The 18,080-nt window shown below is 43.3% G+C and overlaps 1 protein-coding gene across 9 annotated transcripts in view; it reads left to right on the plus strand.

Annotated features, from left to right (window-relative positions):
• HDAC4 (histone deacetylase 4) overlaps window positions 1–18,080 on the plus strand; it is a 265,136-nt gene that overhangs the window by 211,864 nt on the left and 35,192 nt on the right. For all 9 annotated transcript variants that reach the window (XM_052791434.1, XM_052791431.1, XM_052791428.1 and 6 more), the window contains 3 exons: window positions 1,058–1,191; window positions 9,414–9,534; window positions 14,115–14,161. In XM_052791434.1, coding sequence (XP_052647394.1) covers window positions 1,058–1,191; window positions 9,414–9,534; window positions 14,115–14,161 — 302 coding nt within the window. The remainder of the gene's footprint in view (window positions 1–1,057; window positions 1,192–9,413; window positions 9,535–14,114; window positions 14,162–18,080) is intronic.

Consider the following 18,080-nt stretch of genomic DNA (forward strand, 5'->3'; position numbering starts at 1 on the left):
CGTTGGGATCTGGGAATAGCTCTTGCCTTCGCTGCTAATTCAAAGGCTTTGGATTCTCGTCAAGACCTTTGATTTGCAACTTTATACTGTGCTTTCAGACAGATCTTTCTTGCAAGAAACGTTACTCCTTGGGGGAAAAAAAAAAAAAAAAACCAGCCCATTTTGTTCTGTTTTCTGGAGCTTCTGGCTGAAAGGAAGGCTAGATTTAAACATTTAACTATGTCTTTTTTGCTTGAGTGAAAAAAAAAAAGGTCTTTTGTCACCGAGACTGCATAGCTTGGAGGACCTGCTGTTTTCCTCCAGTGGAACATTGGCTATGAAATCATAACTCCCTTTCCAAAAACGTACCCGGGCAATTCTGGAGCATGAATCAAAGTCTCCTACGCTGTTGTCATGCCATAAATACTTGGTAATGCAAGGGGATTTAGCTGCCTGACTCCCACATTCAAATGAAACAACACTGCTAAATACCTACATAACGTGCTGAATAATTGTGCCCAAGTGTGTGCTAATAGCCTTAATTAGCATGTTGTCAAATAATGTTGATGCAAAGACTTCAGCACAAACTATTTTATGAAACATAGTGCCTGCTAATGACTTATTCCTTCTGGTTTTTAATCTCAAGCCCTAGAGTCATTTTAGCAGCAATTACAAAAGTACCCAGCGGACAAGTTGCAAGTCAGTCCCCTCCTAGATCACGTTCCTACACTGGCACCCCTGTACTCATACTGATGCTTTCAGTTGTCACCTCCTTCTGTCACTCTCACAACTTCAGCCTGCAGAGATGTTGGTAACTAATTTCTTTTCCATATCCATTGAGGATTTCCAGAGGAAGTGATCGTTGCAGGTCTGGTGGTGTCTCAAAACAGCATCTTGGATTTCCATTTCTTAGAGCTCTCTGGCTCCTGGTAAAACACACAGTCTTTGTCTAGAAGTGTTCAGTTGAATATGAAGTGCTATAGTTTAAAAAAAAAAAAGTTTTTTTTTCCCCCCCATATATCTGGCAAACTTTTTTTTTCTTTTTTAACTGAGAGCAATTTTGTAACCTCTGCTGCAGGCCTTGTATATGACACCTTGATGCTGAAACACCAGTGTACCTGTGGAAACACAAACAGCCACCCAGAGCACGCAGGGAGGATCCAAAGCATCTGGTCACGGCTCCAGGAGACCGGTCTCCGTGGCAAGTGTGAGGTAATAAAAATACCAGTGAAGGGGGAGATGAGGTGGTGGGCCTGGGAGAAAGGGAGCATTTGGATTTGTCTGGCTGATTCAACTGCTTGATTATGAGCATTTTGGGCAGCTGATTGCTGGTTTGGATGATAGCATAAGTACCGAACCTGCAGCTCAGACTGCTACCTGGATGTGCAAACTTTATACTGCATTCTGGCTTGAAATTTTTATAGCTCCAGCTGTTGGCAATGTTTTGCCATATGTGGCGTAAATTTAATCCATTCTGAGATGACTGCTTATGCTTGTGTGTGTGTGTCTGTCAGGAGTACTTTTCTAGCGATCTGATTTCATTGCATTGCGATGACTGTTAGAAATCCCATGAAATGTTGGAGAATGCTCTTGCCTGATGTTGCAGTGAAGCTGCTTCTGTAATTTTCTGTCCTATTCCCTACAAACTGGAAGTCCCTACCAAGCGTTGCATTTTGAAGCAGCCAAAGATAAGAGCACAGCATAAAGTAACCGTTATTTGTTATCACTCCAATCATAACAACAAAAGCTGTGGAGCAACAAGTCTGTACTTCTGTGGTTTAATAACTTTTTTAATACTTTTTGATAAATAATGGTCAACCTATAGTGAAGATACTGTAAAAAGAATGGGGGCAGGAGGATGTAACTAAGCGCTATTCCATCACAAGAGGTTAAATTAACTTTATTGGGCATATATATTTTAAGAGCAAGGCAAACCAAGAGAAGAGCTTAGATACTAAAATACAAAGACTAATGATTAAGAATAGTGATTAATAATAATTATTATTCATAACTAATAGCAGTGATGATAAATTAATAGTAGTGTGTGTTCATCAGTTTGTTGAGCATTGGAGGGGACTGAATCACACAGTATATTTGAGTTACGTCAGCATCTGGCTAGAAATATTTTCTGAGCAATCAGAAGAGACATCCACGTGGTGGCAGCATTGCCATTGGCTAAAGTTCCCTGTCGTACCCTTATTTATCCCTGAAGAGAGCAAGGACGAACTTCAAACCTGTTTCTGTCTATGGAGACCCATTTAATTGAGTTTTGGGATTATTATTTGGGACCAAAAAACAAGTACCCACTGCTGTCTAGCTCCTCTGTTTAGAAGCAGGAGTTAAATTGTGCAGTGCTAATTGCCTTGTCTCCTATATTTGTGTTACAGATGTTGTCTGATGTGTAACTTCTTCAGTATATGATCCCAGGCAACTGTTTTTTCCTTAATTTGGTATTTTCAGTTGCTCTCACAATTGAAGTTGTTCTTGATGCTCACCTGCTTTCCACCTGTGTTTCCCTTCTGACCATTGGTGAAATTCAACCTCATCTTGACTATTCCTTTTTCTGAAAATGGTAAATATGCGATGTTAGCTTCCTGCCTCAATTCCAGTGTTTTCTTCTCTGATGGCTTTCTTACGCCATTTCAGCATAACCAGATGCTCTAATTGCACTTGCTTCTTTCTCTAGTTACCTTTCCTCTTCCTTTACCCCCACCGTCTACTAGTCCTGCCCAGACCTGCATTAAAGTTTTCTTCTTTATCTTAACTTTTCTCATGGGCTTGATGGGCACAACCTTTCCCTGTTTCTCCATCTCCTTCCTACATCCTCACTTCACTCTTCTGTTCTTGATAGGGTGTTTTCTGGAGCCAGTTGTTCACTTTCCGTTGTCCTTGAAAATATGTAGTTCTTTTCCACGTTCCAAAGCCATTTGATCACTTCCCTGCCCTTCAGAGTCTTTCTGAAGCTCCTCAGTTGGAACCTGTCTATCAGTGAGCAGAGTGGAGAGCAATCAATATAGGGGTTTCCTTCAGTGAAGATTACCTTCACATCAGGTACACTTGCATGGCAAGGGGATAGTTTTTTAGACACAAGTGATCTCTGCTGCTAGGTTGGAGCATGAGCGTGAGCTGTTGGCATTGCCTGGGATGGACTTGTCTCCTTACCACAAGGACAGGAATGCTGTAGACTCAACATGTAGAAAGCTTAATTCTGTGGGACATATTCCATGATAGGACTGATTTAGAAGGAATTTTGGAGTCTGACCTAATAATTATACTTACTTTCAATAATTACATTACTTTTTCAAATCCCTGTTGCCTTTTGATGACACTAAGCTGAGTGGTGCGGTTGACACGCCTGAGGGCCAGAATGCCATTCAGAGGGACCTGGACAAGCTCAAGACATGGGCTCATGTGAAACTCATGAGGTTCAACAAGGCCAAGTCCAAGGTCCTGCACCTGGGTCGGCACAGGCCTGGTATCAATACAGGCCGGGGATGAAGGGATTGAGAGAAGGTCGTGGGGGTACTGGTGGATGAAAAGCTGGACATGAGCTGGCAATGTGCACTCGCAGCCCAGAAAGCCAACCGTATCCTGGGCTACATCCAAAGCAGTGTGGGAGGTGATTCTGCCCCTCTGCTTGGCCCTGGTGAGACCCAACCTGGAGTACTGCATCCAGCTCTGGGGTCCCCAGCACGACAGACATAGACCTGTTGGAGGGAGTCCAGAGGAGGGCCACAAAAATGATCAGAGGGATGGAACACCTCTCCTATGAAGAAAGGCTGAGAGAGTTAGGGTTGTTCAGCCCAGAGAAGAGAAGGCTCTGGGGACACCTTATAGTGGCCTTTCAGTACTTAAAGGGGGCTTATAAGGAAGATGGGAACAAACTTTTTAGTAGGGCCTGTAGCGATAAGACAAGGGGTAATGGTTTTAAACTAAAAGAGGGTAGATTCAGACGAGACATAAGGAAGACATTGTTTACAGTGAGGGTGTTGAAACACTGGCGCAGGTTGCCCAGAGAGGTGGTAGATGCCCCATCCCTAGAAACATTCAAGGTCAGGTTGAACAGGGCTCTGAGCAACCTGATCTAGTTGAAGATGTCCCTGCTCATTGCAGGGGGGGGTGGACTAGATGGCCTTTAAAGGTCCCTTCCAACCCAAACCATTCTATGATTCTATAATGTTGAAGCTCCATGCAGGACAGCATGAGCTGTGCCTTCTATCCCAACCCACAGTAGTGTGTGTGGTGTGCAAAACTTTAACAGAGCTGTTTATATGAGGATGGTGATGCAGCCTGTTATGTATCTACATTTTTTTTATGGATTATAACTGCTCCATCTGCATAGCAGCCCTACAGGCACTGGAAAGGAGGAGGTGAATATTTTCAGAATTAGTACTAGGTCTGCAGTGAGTCAGCAGCAACACCTGGATTATAGCACTCAGAAATTTGCCAGGCTGTACCCTTAATTTTTTGCTGAGCTCCTGTTTTATTCTATCTTATTTTTTATAGCTGATCTTGCTGACATACACATATCTGCACGTTCATTTTTATCTTCACTGTTGCAGGTCTGTTGTCCCTGTGCCTCAGACATTATGAGCCAGTTCACTAAGCCCAAGGGCCTGATGTGAAAATTGTTTGTGATTAGGTGGTTTAATCCATTTCTTACAACTCATATTTGTAAAAGGACAGTTTGAACTTTGACGTTTCCGTATCCTCATGTTTCCCCTTCCTTCTTTAACAGCCCTTTGCTGTGGTCCGGGTGTGGGTATAGTTTGATCCTGTTGGTTGCAAGTAGTTGCTCGACATGGATTAAAAACACAGCACCCTGCATAGTAAATAATCCCATGCACACTGTGTGGGATCAGACGAGACTCTGCTGGATCCCTGTTCTCTTCCAGAAGGAGTTTAACAGCTCTCATTCTCCCCCACGACTGCACACTGAAAATAAATCCCAGCTCTGCTTTCTCATGCAAGCTCAAACAATTCTTGGTGTCTGTCTCCTGGAAATTTTCTTTTGGTGTTTCTGTTGCACACATGCCCCAAGCCAGAAAAGGGCTCGCAGATAAATATTTTTATCATGCATGCTAACAAATACTTGCTTTGAAATTTCAGAAGTGAACTAAGTGAAAACCTGTTTTCATCAGGCAGCTGAGAGGCTCCTAGACAACCTGCCAAGTGCTGAGTTCCTACCATTTCTCTCAGAGGCAATAGAAGTGATCCAGAAGGGGCACAAATATTTTTAGAACAGAAAAAAACCACATCGCTTCTTCCCCCGCCTCTCATTTTTCAGCAGTGAAACAGATACATATTTGCTAAAGTTGTCCAAAAAACGTTTTACATCCAGCTGAGGGGAAAATGTGTGCCAGATTTGCGGTGTGATAGGTAAGAGTCTGGCAGGGTCACGCAAGTTTTAAAGATGACCTTTTGCAGTGAAAGCAGTTGTCCAAACTTAACGACAGCTGCGGTTTAGAATATTGCTTGTTTAATTAAGTTAGCTTTATAAAATAAGGCAATTACTCTGGTGTACGTTCAGAATTTAAAAGCAACAGTTATGCTAATTGAGGCAATCTCAATAAAAGACTCTACCCCCCAAACGAAAACCCGCAATCACAGTATAGAGTAATCCTCCCAGCCTTCATCAAGAGCGTGAGGAAATCAATAGGTTTTGCTGTGTGTTTTTGGAGGTAATCAAATCCCTGGGCTGCTTGACCAGGATGGGGAAGAATGAGTTCCTCAAGCAGGGTCCGTCTCCAAGCACATCTTGGCAGCAATCCTGCATTGTTTAAAGCATGAGGACTGTTAGCTGAAGGTTAATTGCAGCTGTGGAGGACTGACATGAAAAACCAGACCCAGGGCTGGGCCATCTGTAAGAGCAGAGCCGTGTCCCTGGCGTTCCGGGCACAGCATTGGGCAGGTGTCTGGTTGGAGTGCAGGATGGGTCCAGGTGGTGAAGCCTCTGGAGAGCTGCTCCATGCCAAGGTTTCCCATCGCAAAGCACCGAGGACGTGCGGGAGGTGGTGGCAGTGGTGCCTGGGAAGTCAGTCTCTGGAGAGAAACTATAGCTACTTTCCTGGCTTTTGGGGGCTTTTTTGGGGCGCACAGTTGGAACAAGATCTGGCTTGCGGTCTCTCAAGATTCATACCCTGTCCTTTTGAAACATCATGGGGTGAAAGGGTGAATAAAATGCAAACTAAGAGGCTAGCGGCGAGGTTTTTTGTTCAAAATGCAAAGGAAAAGGTGGCTTCAAGGAAATGGAGGAAGAGCATGGAAGGACATGTATAAAGCAGTAGGAGAGCAGGGGTGGTGCGGCGTTGCGAAGGTCAGGTTTCGTGCAGACAGAGGCACGAAGGAAACGGGGTGAAGGGCCAACTAGTTCATCAGGGTTAAGAAGCCAACTCTTGAGCTGAAAAGCCAGTGTTTAGCAGCCAGGAAGGAGGTTAGACAAGGGGCGGGGGGAGGTAATATGGAGTGAGCAAGGTCAGCAGGCAATGCGAAGCCTCAAAGATAAGAATATCATAAGATGAGAGCTCTTAGAAAGTGAAGAACTGCTCAAATTAAGAGCATGGATGGCAGGCTGAGCCATAGACTGAGATACAAGTCGTGATGGGTCTGGAAACAGGAGCGAGGGATTTGTTGTGTTCTCTAACTTTGTTTGGGGGGGATTGAATTCATTTTCTTGGTGTCTTCAGTTAGAGCCAAGGACAAAGCTTGTGGCGCATGAACTGGGAGATGAGAAAGGTGCAAAAGCCTCTCGAGCATAATCGTTTCTAACCAGGCAATGTTTGCTATGACATATGTATTTGTTTCAGTAAATAGTAGCTTTTTCCTTGAATGTGTTTTACTTGCAGCACAGAAGGAAGTTCTCCATCCACTCATAGTTTCTATTCAGATATGGGTGTCATGTGGAGGGGAGGGTGGTGTTGATACCCTCCTAAAGAGCATGAAGCTTCGATGTCTTGCTAGGGCCACCTACTTTAAACGGGAGCAGCCCTTCCCCATCCTGGTGAGCTGAAGCCATTCGCATCCACGGAGTATCTGGCGCATTATTTCAACAGGCTGCTGTTCTTCTGGTGTCTTTACATAACGCCAAGAAATACAAAATGCTATTTCTGTCCGTCCCCTAAATGTAGCAGCTGAAAATGGGTCAGTACGTCTTGTTCAAAGGAAAAAAGTTGGCATATGGGTGAGAGGGAAGCTGTAAAAGCCTGTAAGGGGGGACTGAGGCAGGCTTACCATGAACAAAAAAGGAAGACAGGATAAAAGTTCAAGGGGGATTTGCCAGATATTTCCATCCCTTCTGGGTCTAGCATTTTTGTGATTATTGCCTCTTTAATGGGATGCTTTATTTTTGCCTCATCATTAACCTCAGGAAACCTAGGTGGTTGAGCAGAGCACAGAGAAAATGAAAAAAGAACTGGAGAGCAGAAATGCCAAAATTAGGAGAGGCAGAGTGCACGAGCACTCCTGCCGTGCTTTGATTTCTGCTGCCTTATGCCTCAAATGGTTTTACAAAGCGATTTCCTGTGTGCTTTGCAACACGTGATGGAGGCTTATGCTGAACATTTGAGACCAAAAAAATCTCTCAGAGTTTGTTCTGCGGACCGTGCTGCAGAGGTGGAGGTCCTGGAGTCCCCGTGCCCCCAGCACACTCCGCCCTGGGATGCTCTGGCTGGGCCAGGCTGCAGCCCAAGATGGTGGCGCGGTGCGAAAGCAGTCCCTGCTCAGCTGGAAATGCCGATGCCTGTGAAGCATCTTGTCTGTAGCACTCTCCTGCAAAGTAAGCGAGCAACACACAGCAGTGCTTTCTGAACGGCAGCAGCTCTCAGGAGCAAGAGGCACAGTTTGACCTTCTCTTCAGAACAAGTTTTCCCTTTGAAAGTCTATTCTTTTTAGGAGTGTGATTTCTTTTTTTCCCCTTTTTTTTTTTAAGCTATCCTTTTTTTTTTTCGTTGTTGTTCTCATTAGAAACTCTGCTTCTCCAGGAACGTGCAAGTCTTAAGTGCCTGGCTTCGGGTGAAGGCTGTGCAGGACGTGGTGCATGCAATCCTGCGTGGGCTGTGCAGCAGGGTGCTCGTTGCTGAGGCTCGCGTTTTGTGTGACCTTGGGACTCTACAAGAGGCTTTCAGAGCCTTCCAACATTTTGCTCTTAACTATTTATATTTTAGTATTACTATTGCAGAGGGGAATAATAATGCTGTCATTCCTTCTGTAGGAAACAACCCCCCCAAAGTGACAACTCCTTTTAAAGTGTTTTAGTCCAAATCACGACAAAAAATCATGCAGTAATTCTAAGCCATATAAAATACTTCTTTTTTTTTTTTTGAGGGGGGGGTAGTGCGTGCATGTTTCTGAAGCTAAGCAATCCTCATTTCTAAATAACTCCTTCCCCTCTCTCATGGCCACCTCTCAGCTTACCCCCAACCTCAGCACTTTCTCGACTCGCTGCATATTTCCCCTGCCAACATTTCGGAGGCAGCTGCAAGCTCCCAGTTAAAAGGTGAGGTGTTTTTTCCGCTGCCAGGAGTTGGTGGCCTTCTCTGGTATATCCCCGCCAGTGCCGTCTGCCTTCTGGGGAGTATTCTCTCCTGTGCAAGAGGCCACGGCATGGTCCTTGTATGACCAAGATTTAGCATCTCCAAGTAGCACTTTGTTCTTACAAACCTATTTTCCATGGCAAATGGGTGATGGCAACAAAAGGTAAGCCCCAAAGGTATACTAGACCCCTATGACAAAAAAGGCCGAAAGATCCCCAATTTGTAAAATGCGAAGCTGGGTCCTTCTGACATCAGTAAAAGCTTTGCCATGGTCTTCAGTGAAGCCAGGGGTTTGACATCGGTGTGCATCTGCCCTCCTGGGTTTCGGCTGGCAACAAAAGCAGGGGTGAGCATCTTTGCTACAGTACTTCCAGCTCAACCTGCATCATCGTATAAGAAAAGAATTTGCAACAGTTTGAATCTCGTGGAATTTCTGAGATGAGTTTTAGAGCAGAAAGTTTGTAACTGACCCTTAATTGCTCAAAGGTTCAGTTTGGAAAGTGGTGTGTTTGGGAGAATTTTTTAGGTTAGTTTAATAATCGTGGTGGGGATGTGTCGGGGTGGTTTGGGGGGATGCGTTTTCAACAGTAAATCACTTTATAATGGCTTATAACTGAAATCCTGAATATTCAGTAGTTGAGCAATACTTGTGTGATTTAGCAAATGCTCTGCAGTAATATTTTTAAAACACAAAAAAATCTAAACATGACTTTACATGTCAAGCTAATATTTGGAATAAGAGATTAAACCAAAAGCTGTCTTACGATTCATTATTTCACATAAGAAACCATTTTAGTTTTTTGCTTGCTATCTTTATGATTTGCTAAGGAAAAAGAAAAGTTCTTTGAAGAGAGTTAAGCGGTTGATCAGTGATTTCATCACTCCTTTTCTTTCCTCTTTCAGTGCATTCGTGGAAGAAAAGCAACTCTAGAAGAGCTGCAGACAGTTCACTCGGAAGCCCATACGCTGCTGTATGGCACAAACCCTCTGAACAGACAGAAACTGGACAGCAAGAAACTTCTAGGTATTGTTGCTGGGGGACAGAGGAGGGTGTCCCTTTCCGACCTCCATCTCTCCCACTACTGTCCTCAGCCCTTGCTCTGGCAAACACTTAGCAGTAGCAGTATGAAAGGGGGGACATGGGGCTCCCTCCAACCTCAGCTCTGGGCAGTTCCCAAGAGGATTCTTCCCACCTCCGTTCAACGTCTGCTTGAGAGCGGTACAAGATATATCTCCCTTTCTTCAGGTAGATCCCTAAACCCTAGATAGCTAAACTTCCTTTCTTTGATGTCTTCAAAACCTTAAACGAGGTTTCCCTGAGGAGGAAAGGTAATTCAGGCGTTTTATTTTATCTGTGGACACTCTTCTCTGCATGTTAGAAAGTTATCTGTTGCTAGGTAAGAGCTGGAATACCCTCCTAAGGACCCGGATCTGCAGCACCAACCAGCTGCATAGACATCAACAAATAGCTGGCAGTTTTGTATGGGTAATTGGCAGTTTTGTATGGGTAATCTGCAAGAGAGATGCATAAGCCTCTTAGATAGTCTTACATTTGTTTAATTTGGAGTAAGATTTTTATCCCCTTCACTGGGGACTGGATCTTCCTGAAACAGGGCTGCATCTGTCGTAAAATATAGACATTTTCCCCTGCAGAAAATCTAGGGGATGGTTAAGATAACCAACCTCCCCATAGCAACCAAACCACACTGATTTTAACACCTTACCTCCATGGAGACATCATATTCTCCCTTTACTTTATGCCTTTCTGCAGTAGTAGGTGATAGGCTGGAGGGGCAGTTTGGCAAGTTCTCACATGGGGATCCACAAAAAGACAGTTCTGGAACCTAGAAGCTGAGAAAGTTTATTTGGGGATTAGCTTGACTTTGGATGATATAAAAAGAGGATTAACTTGATGGCCTGCATGATGTAGTAGTCACAGCAAAAGAGCTGGAAAGATTTTGCAACATATTCAGTATGTACATTAGATCCCCAAAGAGGAAAGCTATTAGCCAGTTGTTTAAACATGCAATTAGCACTGTATTTATAGCTAACTTACCACCTCTTTAAAACCCAGAGAAACGAAAAGTAGACACCTCTGGCTGAATGATAGCACAATTAGTATGTAAAGTTTAAGGAATTTATGATGTCATATCCTTGGTAGTGTTAAAACTCTCACTTTGCGTAAGGCGTATCCACCAGTCCAAAGAAACAGTGTGTAAATCTTCACCAGTAGATCTGAGAAGGCTCCTCGTTTGCAGTTGCACCACCTTCATGTTGACTGATTTCTCTGCAATTTTTTGAACCATAGCGTTGAAGGTGTGTGAGGACGTGTGTCCTGACCATCTGCTGCGGTTGGATCCAGGCAGTCCTCCAGCATCTGACCTGTTGGCTTCACCAGCCTGCAGCAGGCAGGATTAACACCCTGCCTCTGGCAGTGGTCATCATCTACATGGAGGGGCTGAGCAGGCATTGGGTCACCTTAACCCCCTCTCCTTTCAGAGATAGCCCTTGCAAGATATGTTTTTAGCCTGGACTGTGATAACACTGAGTGTTTCCAGCTCATTCAAATGTCAGATCCTCTTGAGATACTTTTTGTTCCCCCTTTGACTCTTGGCACAATCTGTATCAATAGTTCCACAGATACATTTGGAGATATAAACAGTTTATTTAGTTAATATTGGATTTGGGGATACCCAGGTTTTGCTGAACCGTTCCTGGTGGCCTGTTTAGAGAAACTGAAGGAGGACAAACTCTTGCTCTGCCTGTGTGTACTTAACGCAGTTTTGCTGTGTGTTCCCCATGTCTTTAATCACTCATTTTATAATGTCTGTAGAGATCAAGATTATTCTTATAGTGAAGAGAAATAATTCTAATACCTGAGGGTATTCCAGTGCAAAATGTTGCTTGTTTGGGTGTAATTTGCAAAGAAGACGGAGTTGTCAAAGAGCTGCAGCCATAGGCAGAAGGTCAGGTCCCCAGGATCTCCAGTAGGAATGGCTTTCCAGTAGCTCTTAGCTGAGCTTAGACCTTGTTTCCTAAACCCGCTTGGCACCATTTTAGCCTTGAGCTGCTAGCAGGGGGACTCATGCCAGCTCGCCTGACCATCTTTGCCCAGACAGCAGTGGACTGCCTCTTCCTGTTGCCTGGTTGTCCTCCCGTTGCACGCCCTCCCGTGCACGGGCCGCAACTGGCACTGACACTCGTGCCGAGCACCAAGCTTGGAGGAAGAGCAAACAGCTTCACTGTTCAGCGTGGCTGCCAGTCATCTCACCAGGGCAGGAGAAAAATAAGCTGACAGCTTGACAGCCAGGGGTCCGGAAGGACAGCACGGCGAGCCAAAATGACAAGAGGAGTGAGCCTGGCTGGGATGTCTGCATAGCGCCCAGGAGAAGTTCTCCTTTGGGAGCAGGGCAGGAGGGGCAAAGCTGGCCCTAAAACCAGTTTGTTAACTTGATGGCTTCCACAGTGCTGGACCTGAGGAAGCATTAAGAGCCACTGATGTGTTGAGAAAACCTCCCTGAAAAAACTCGGAGTGCACATTTATGTACAGAGGTGAACAAACCTGTAAGCAGCCCCGTCTTCAGCCATCCTCTCCTGTTGAGAGTTTAAAAGGCTTTTAAGTTTACAAAACAGCTTTGTGGGGTTCTTCTAAATATGTTAGAGCATAAATGTATGGCAGGTTTGAAGTCTGAGACCAAAGCTTTGTGTGAGGCTCACATATGCAAATAGAAGTTTGTTAGACCTGAGTGTCTTGACATGTGAACGGCTCTGGTGGCTGACTCCATATAAACTCTTTGCCTTTGGTATGTCTATGAGGAAGAAAAAGCATGAGAAACCTCAGCCTAAAAGGAAGAGCTTGTAAAGCTGGGAGATGAAAACATGGGATGTTTCTTTTTAAGCTTCTGCAAATGATAGGGGGGGATGTCCCTTCATCTGGCAGTTCTTTAGGAGAAAGCGGGAAGGGGGTAAATAGTTCCTTTTTTTCAGAACTGTAAGCAGGCGTCATTGTGGCACTGCTGATTACTTTTACTTCTGCAGCTGTCCTGTAGTCCGCTACTGCTGAGCCTTACTCCTTTCTCACAGAGTGCCCTTCTTTACACGTGTAGGAGAAGAGACTTGCAGCGGAAGCCCATCACTAATGTCAAAGTTACTTTCCCCAGAGGACCTTGAGCATAACAAAGATTTGCTGCGCTGTATTTTATCAGGCGGGTTTGAAGGTGGTGGCCTTCAAGGCAGGTTGCACAACTCTACCCCTGGAAGTGTTGCTAAAGCCCTTGAAAGTCTGAGGAGGAAAAATATGAATCCATCTCTCATTTGACAGTGTAAAGCTTTGGAACCTGTTGAACAAGTTTAAACTTAGGCACATAAGGCTGCTTTTAATTTGTGGAGAGCAATCATAAATTGTTGTCAAGAAGATAAATATCGAAATAATGGGTGGATTAGCAGTGAAAGATGTGACAGGAGGTCCAAGGCAGGATGATCCAAGAACTTTCATGTGGATCTAATCAAAGAGTGAATCTCGCTGTGCACTCAGATTAATAATACAGATGCATTAACTCCGCTTTCAGTCGCAGGGGTAACGTATGTGTCTGCAATGCATTTGACACCAGCATGGTCCTCAGTAACGTCTGTCTGCTGTCATGGCTAATTCACACTCTACAAAGCTGGTAGTTAGCATTTAAGGGAATTTATTCTTTCACTATAGACATGACCAGAGCAAGAACCTGGTTTGGTGGGGGGAAAAAAACCTCAACCCAGTTTATTTCACTGTTAGCTTTCATTAACTTTAAATAGGTCTCCAGTGAATGAATCTTGGGCAACGTACTCCAGATCTGTTACAGTGTCTGCATGCACATATCTCCTTCTCCCTGTTTGCCTGTGGTGCATAGACATGGTGTACAAGTCATACACGTTAGGGTGGTGATGGATATGAGACAGCATGTTCTTGTTTCAGTACACCTTTTATAAACCTGCTGAATTTAGAATGGAGGATAATTTGCTCATATGCAAGCCCAGAAAGTGATGTTACAATTCTTACAGATGCAAAATTAGCCCTACAGATGGTTTTCTCCATTTTTCTCAATTTCTTAATGTTGGTTTTGCTTTTTCAGTCAAAATACATTTTCTTTGCTTGCCACCAGTTTATTTTTTGTCTTCCTCTTTTATGAAGCTCATGCGCTCCAAAGTCTTCTAGTAACTGGAGATGACTGATAATTAGGGTGTTTTTATGATTTCCTATCCTCCTTCATTTGAAAGGGGTTAAAATGTTCATCTGAGAAGACATGCTGAGCAGTTGTTGGTAGCATGTCAATCGTTTATAGTCAGCATGACTGCTTGAAATGTAGGACAGCACACAAACCTTGCATAAAAATAAGTGATTTATAGAAGGCTTTTACATTGGAAAGGCTTTTAAACAAGGCCAAGGATGTACATTGTGTATGTATATGTTGTAATGTAACAGGGTGGCTGTGTGTTTTCTGAAAATCACAAGAAAACCCTAGTCTGTTACTGTGTTTGGAAAGATTGCAGCATTGCCATAAAATTGGACCAAAATCTGGTGAACTTTGACTTTTTGACTTACAGGGTCCGTGTTTCTTTCTACAGGTTCCCTAACGTCGATGTTTGTCAGGCTTCCTTGTGGTGGTGTCGGGGTGAGTACTCTCTTTAATGTGTAAATAATGTCCTGTTTGTTCTCCCAGTCCCAATGGTAACAAAAATTGTTGCTTTGCATTCCATCAAGTGGGTAATTGCAACCAGATGTTACCCATAAACAGGGTCTGCCTGGGGTGCGGGGTTGCAGCGACAGCCTCACGTGCCTTTCTTCAAAAGCAGGGTGAAGATTCTTAAACTACTTTGGAGAACCAAAGTGTGTGTGATATTCATAGGCATGTTTCGTCTCTGGCTTTTAGGAGGAGAAACCTCATTTCCAAGGCAGTGATATTTAATGGCTTAGACATTACTACATTTGAAAGCAACCCTTGCATCCAAAAATCCTTTCTACATAGAAAGCAAGATGTGCTTTTCATGCTGCTCGTGTTGCATAGGTGTTTCATCTTCAGTATTTGTACTTCAGAGCTGCCTGCCTCCTAGCGCAGGTGGAAAACATATTAATAAAATAGTGATACTGAAGGACAATATTTGGGAAGTTCCTGTAAACAGTAAGTTGCTGCATTTGTGTCTGGGCTACATTAGTGTCCTCAAATGAAATGTCTCACAGGTTATGCAGCACAAGGGAATTGCAGTCTTCGGTATTTGGCATCTTTCATTTCTCGAGTTCCAGGACAATCATGCATGGATTCTGAAGGAGGTGACTAAAATACACCTCCATCCACCATGGAAAAGCTGAACATTAGTTTCCATCTGTCAAGATTCCATATAATAAGACTTCTTTTTGTTGTTGTTTGTTCCCATAAGGCTGGAAGAAACCCAAATACCATCCAAATACCTTGTGTTGAAGGTTTGCGTTGTCGTTTTCCTTTGAAGCCTGAAAACTTGAAAGTTTTCCTTTCAAGTCAGACTTTCTGCTCTAAAGTTTCTGTGGAGGGTGACAGTACAGAAAATCTGAGAGAACAGGAAGGGAAAAGAATGAGAAGAGACAATAAAAGGCATTGTGTTTGAAAATTCACAGTGGTAGTTCTTATGCATAATTGTAGCTCGTGAGGTTGAATTTAGAGGTCTGGATTCTGTTATGGAAATGAAACAAAATTGTTTTCTTCCTGAGTCTTTGCAAAATCGCTGCTTTGAAAATTATCCCGTCCAAAAAAAAAAAAAAAAAAAAAAGAATCGGCGTTTATTCATACCGCCACTGCTGAGCACTTGTAGAGATATTTTATTTTGTATTGTAAATATGCTGCAGTCTCCTAATTCATGGCAAATTTTTGGCTGGAGTTTAAAAGGTTTGGATTTACTCTGCCCTGCAGTCAGGCATGCCATTCAAAGCAAAAACTATCATTTGTAAATGAAGACTGAATGGTAACAAGTAGAGACAGTGCCTGAGCCTCACGCAGTCCCAGAGGTCTTGCATTAAATCCTAAATCAAGGCAGGAAGCGCCACAGTGCTGGTATTATCGATATGCTCGTAATAAAGATAGCATTTGCAGTTAACTTGCTGGTCAGTTGTCTCCACAGACCCTTAAATACTGTAAACATTTGCTGACTTCTGTACAGTGTTTTAGCAATCCTAACATATAATTTTCATGTTTTCTAGGAAAAGCTTTTTAAAACCAGTAATTTACTAGTAATCAACTACGTGATAGTCAGATTTTTCGTAAAAATGGCTTTCTGTTGTTTTGCTTCCTTTTCCTTCCCCAGTTACCTCAGGATACAGTGCCGACTATTTGTGTACTTCTGCTGCTTTCATGGCTGGTGCAGGAAAACACAGTCTTCACTGCTTTTGGGGTGCATATTTCGTTAGTATATACACACCAGCCATATATTTGTAGGGAAAATGAGGCCATGGTACAGAACAATTGGCTATAGCATATTAAGTGCTTTGTACTTGTATGTGCCCTGGATGGGTTTAAGTGTAGACCATCTCCTTTGGGGTAGGAGGGACGTACAGTGATCTCACAAGGTCCTTTCAATCCCATTTTCTGCTGTCTTTCGAAGTGTGAGATTTGTCAAGAAAGCTGGCTTAGCAGCATGGTATGTTTATTGAGGAAATAGATGGAAAACTGTAGTCTTTGTTAGCGTGCCAGTTCTGTGAGACAAGTTGCTCTTCATTTGATTTGATTTGCTATGGGAAACTGTTGGATGAAGCCCTATAGTGGGATCTTAGCTGGGGCCACAGAGCACGCCTTTCAGTAGCAGATGAAAACCAAATTATCTTCTGCACCAAAGAGGATGACAAGACATTTTTGAGATGCATGTAATACTGTTTTTTTAAGGAAATCATAAAAATATAATTAAAAAAAAAATTTAAAAATCAGAGCCCAGGGTAAAACATCAGTTATGAAGAATTTTAGTGTGAGAGAAGGTGTAACGTGAATCTGAGAAGTTTTGGCATGTAAATACTGCTGGGAGATTGAGTGCTTGTTATGGTATAATGAAATTATTTTAAATTGTTCTAGCAAGAGACCTTAAGGGGTATTTTTCTGCTGTTGCTTGGCAGGGCATTTTCAGGCTGCAAGGTGGCCATATAGCTCTTTTGAGTGATGGAGTTTTGTTTAGACTCTTCCTTGTTTGAGATTGCCAGGTTGGCTGAACATTACTCATTGCTGAGCAGTAATCAGTCTCTGTTTTATCTTTTTCTTACAAGTAGAGAAGGTTGTGGAGAGGCAGCCCTGGTTCTGTAAGAAGTTTGTGTGGTCTCCAGTCACTTTGTACTGGTGAATATTTCCTGATGGTGAAAGAACATCAGGTGCATGTGGTGATCAGAGCACCTGTAGGACATCATCTTGACTACCAACGGTTTGTAGCCCAGGTTTGAAGGAGAAGGGATTTATGTCAGCAGATGTTTCATTTTCTCTGAGTTTGTCACTTAATGATAAGTGCAGTCTAGGGGATGCTTCATGGGTCTTTACATTCAGCTCACCACAACACTAGACAGCTTTCCAGCTGGCTGACTGCTTCGTAAGGAGGATTTTCCCTGGAGAGCTTGATACTGGTCTGCCAAATGCTTTCCAAGGGGCAAACATGATGCCATAAAGAAAAAAGGAGAGAAAAAAAAGTTTTCAAAAATGAGTAGAATAAGGTGGGACCAGTCTTCTTTTGGATTTATTACTGGTTAGAAGATAGGAAATAGTGGTCAGAATTACAATCCCTGAGAAATCTGTATATTCACTGAAATGTTGCAATGCAGGGGATGGGTCATAAGCAAGTGTCCTTTGCTGATGGTATTAAATTTATTTGGGGTCTTCAAAGCAAAAGTTGCCTGCAAAGAAATATGGATGGCATCATGGTAACAAGAAACTAAACAGTAATGTAATAGTAATGTAACACATTAAATTCTGTGTTGGATGCAAAATAATGCTTGTGGACTGGAGGGGGACTGGCCTGGAGCAGGTGAAAGCTGAATGATTGCTGTTCCTTATAATTTGGGAGCTGAGGGTGTCAGATGAAATTACAGACTGGAAAGCTTGAAACCAAGTCCTCCTTCTGCAAACAATTAAACAAGGCAGTTCTCTTCTGTAGGGGATGTTATGTAGATTAAAAGAATAGATGGATCTGAAAGGCAATTGTAGAGCAATTCATGGGGGAGAAGCCCATGAAGAGCTGTTAAGCGCCAGGATGAAGTTCGGAGCTTGGGCAACCATGAGTTCTTCTTTACCAGCAAGCGAGATGAAGGAAGTTAAAGAGAGTGAAGGAGCAGGAAAAATTTCAGAGCAACTAGCTTCATCACATAACACCTTTCGAACTCTCTCTTTAAAAACTTAAGTCGCAGTGTCTCAAAATCAATGAGAAAAAGGGTAGTTTTTTTTCCCGGTGCTGGAAACTCTTGTCTATATTCCCCCTCCCTCCCCCCATTGGTTTGTTTTATGTGAGGAAGCCTTCACATCACCGTAGCTGACACTAACAAACCTCCCCCCATCTGCAGACATCTGATCATAGCGGAGAGGAAGAAAGCACAGA

The sequence above is a fragment of the Harpia harpyja genome, chromosome 7 (assembly GCF_026419915.1).
Source record: "Harpia harpyja isolate bHarHar1 chromosome 7, bHarHar1 primary haplotype, whole genome shotgun sequence".
NCBI lineage: Eukaryota > Metazoa > Chordata > Aves > Accipitriformes > Accipitridae > Harpia > Harpia harpyja.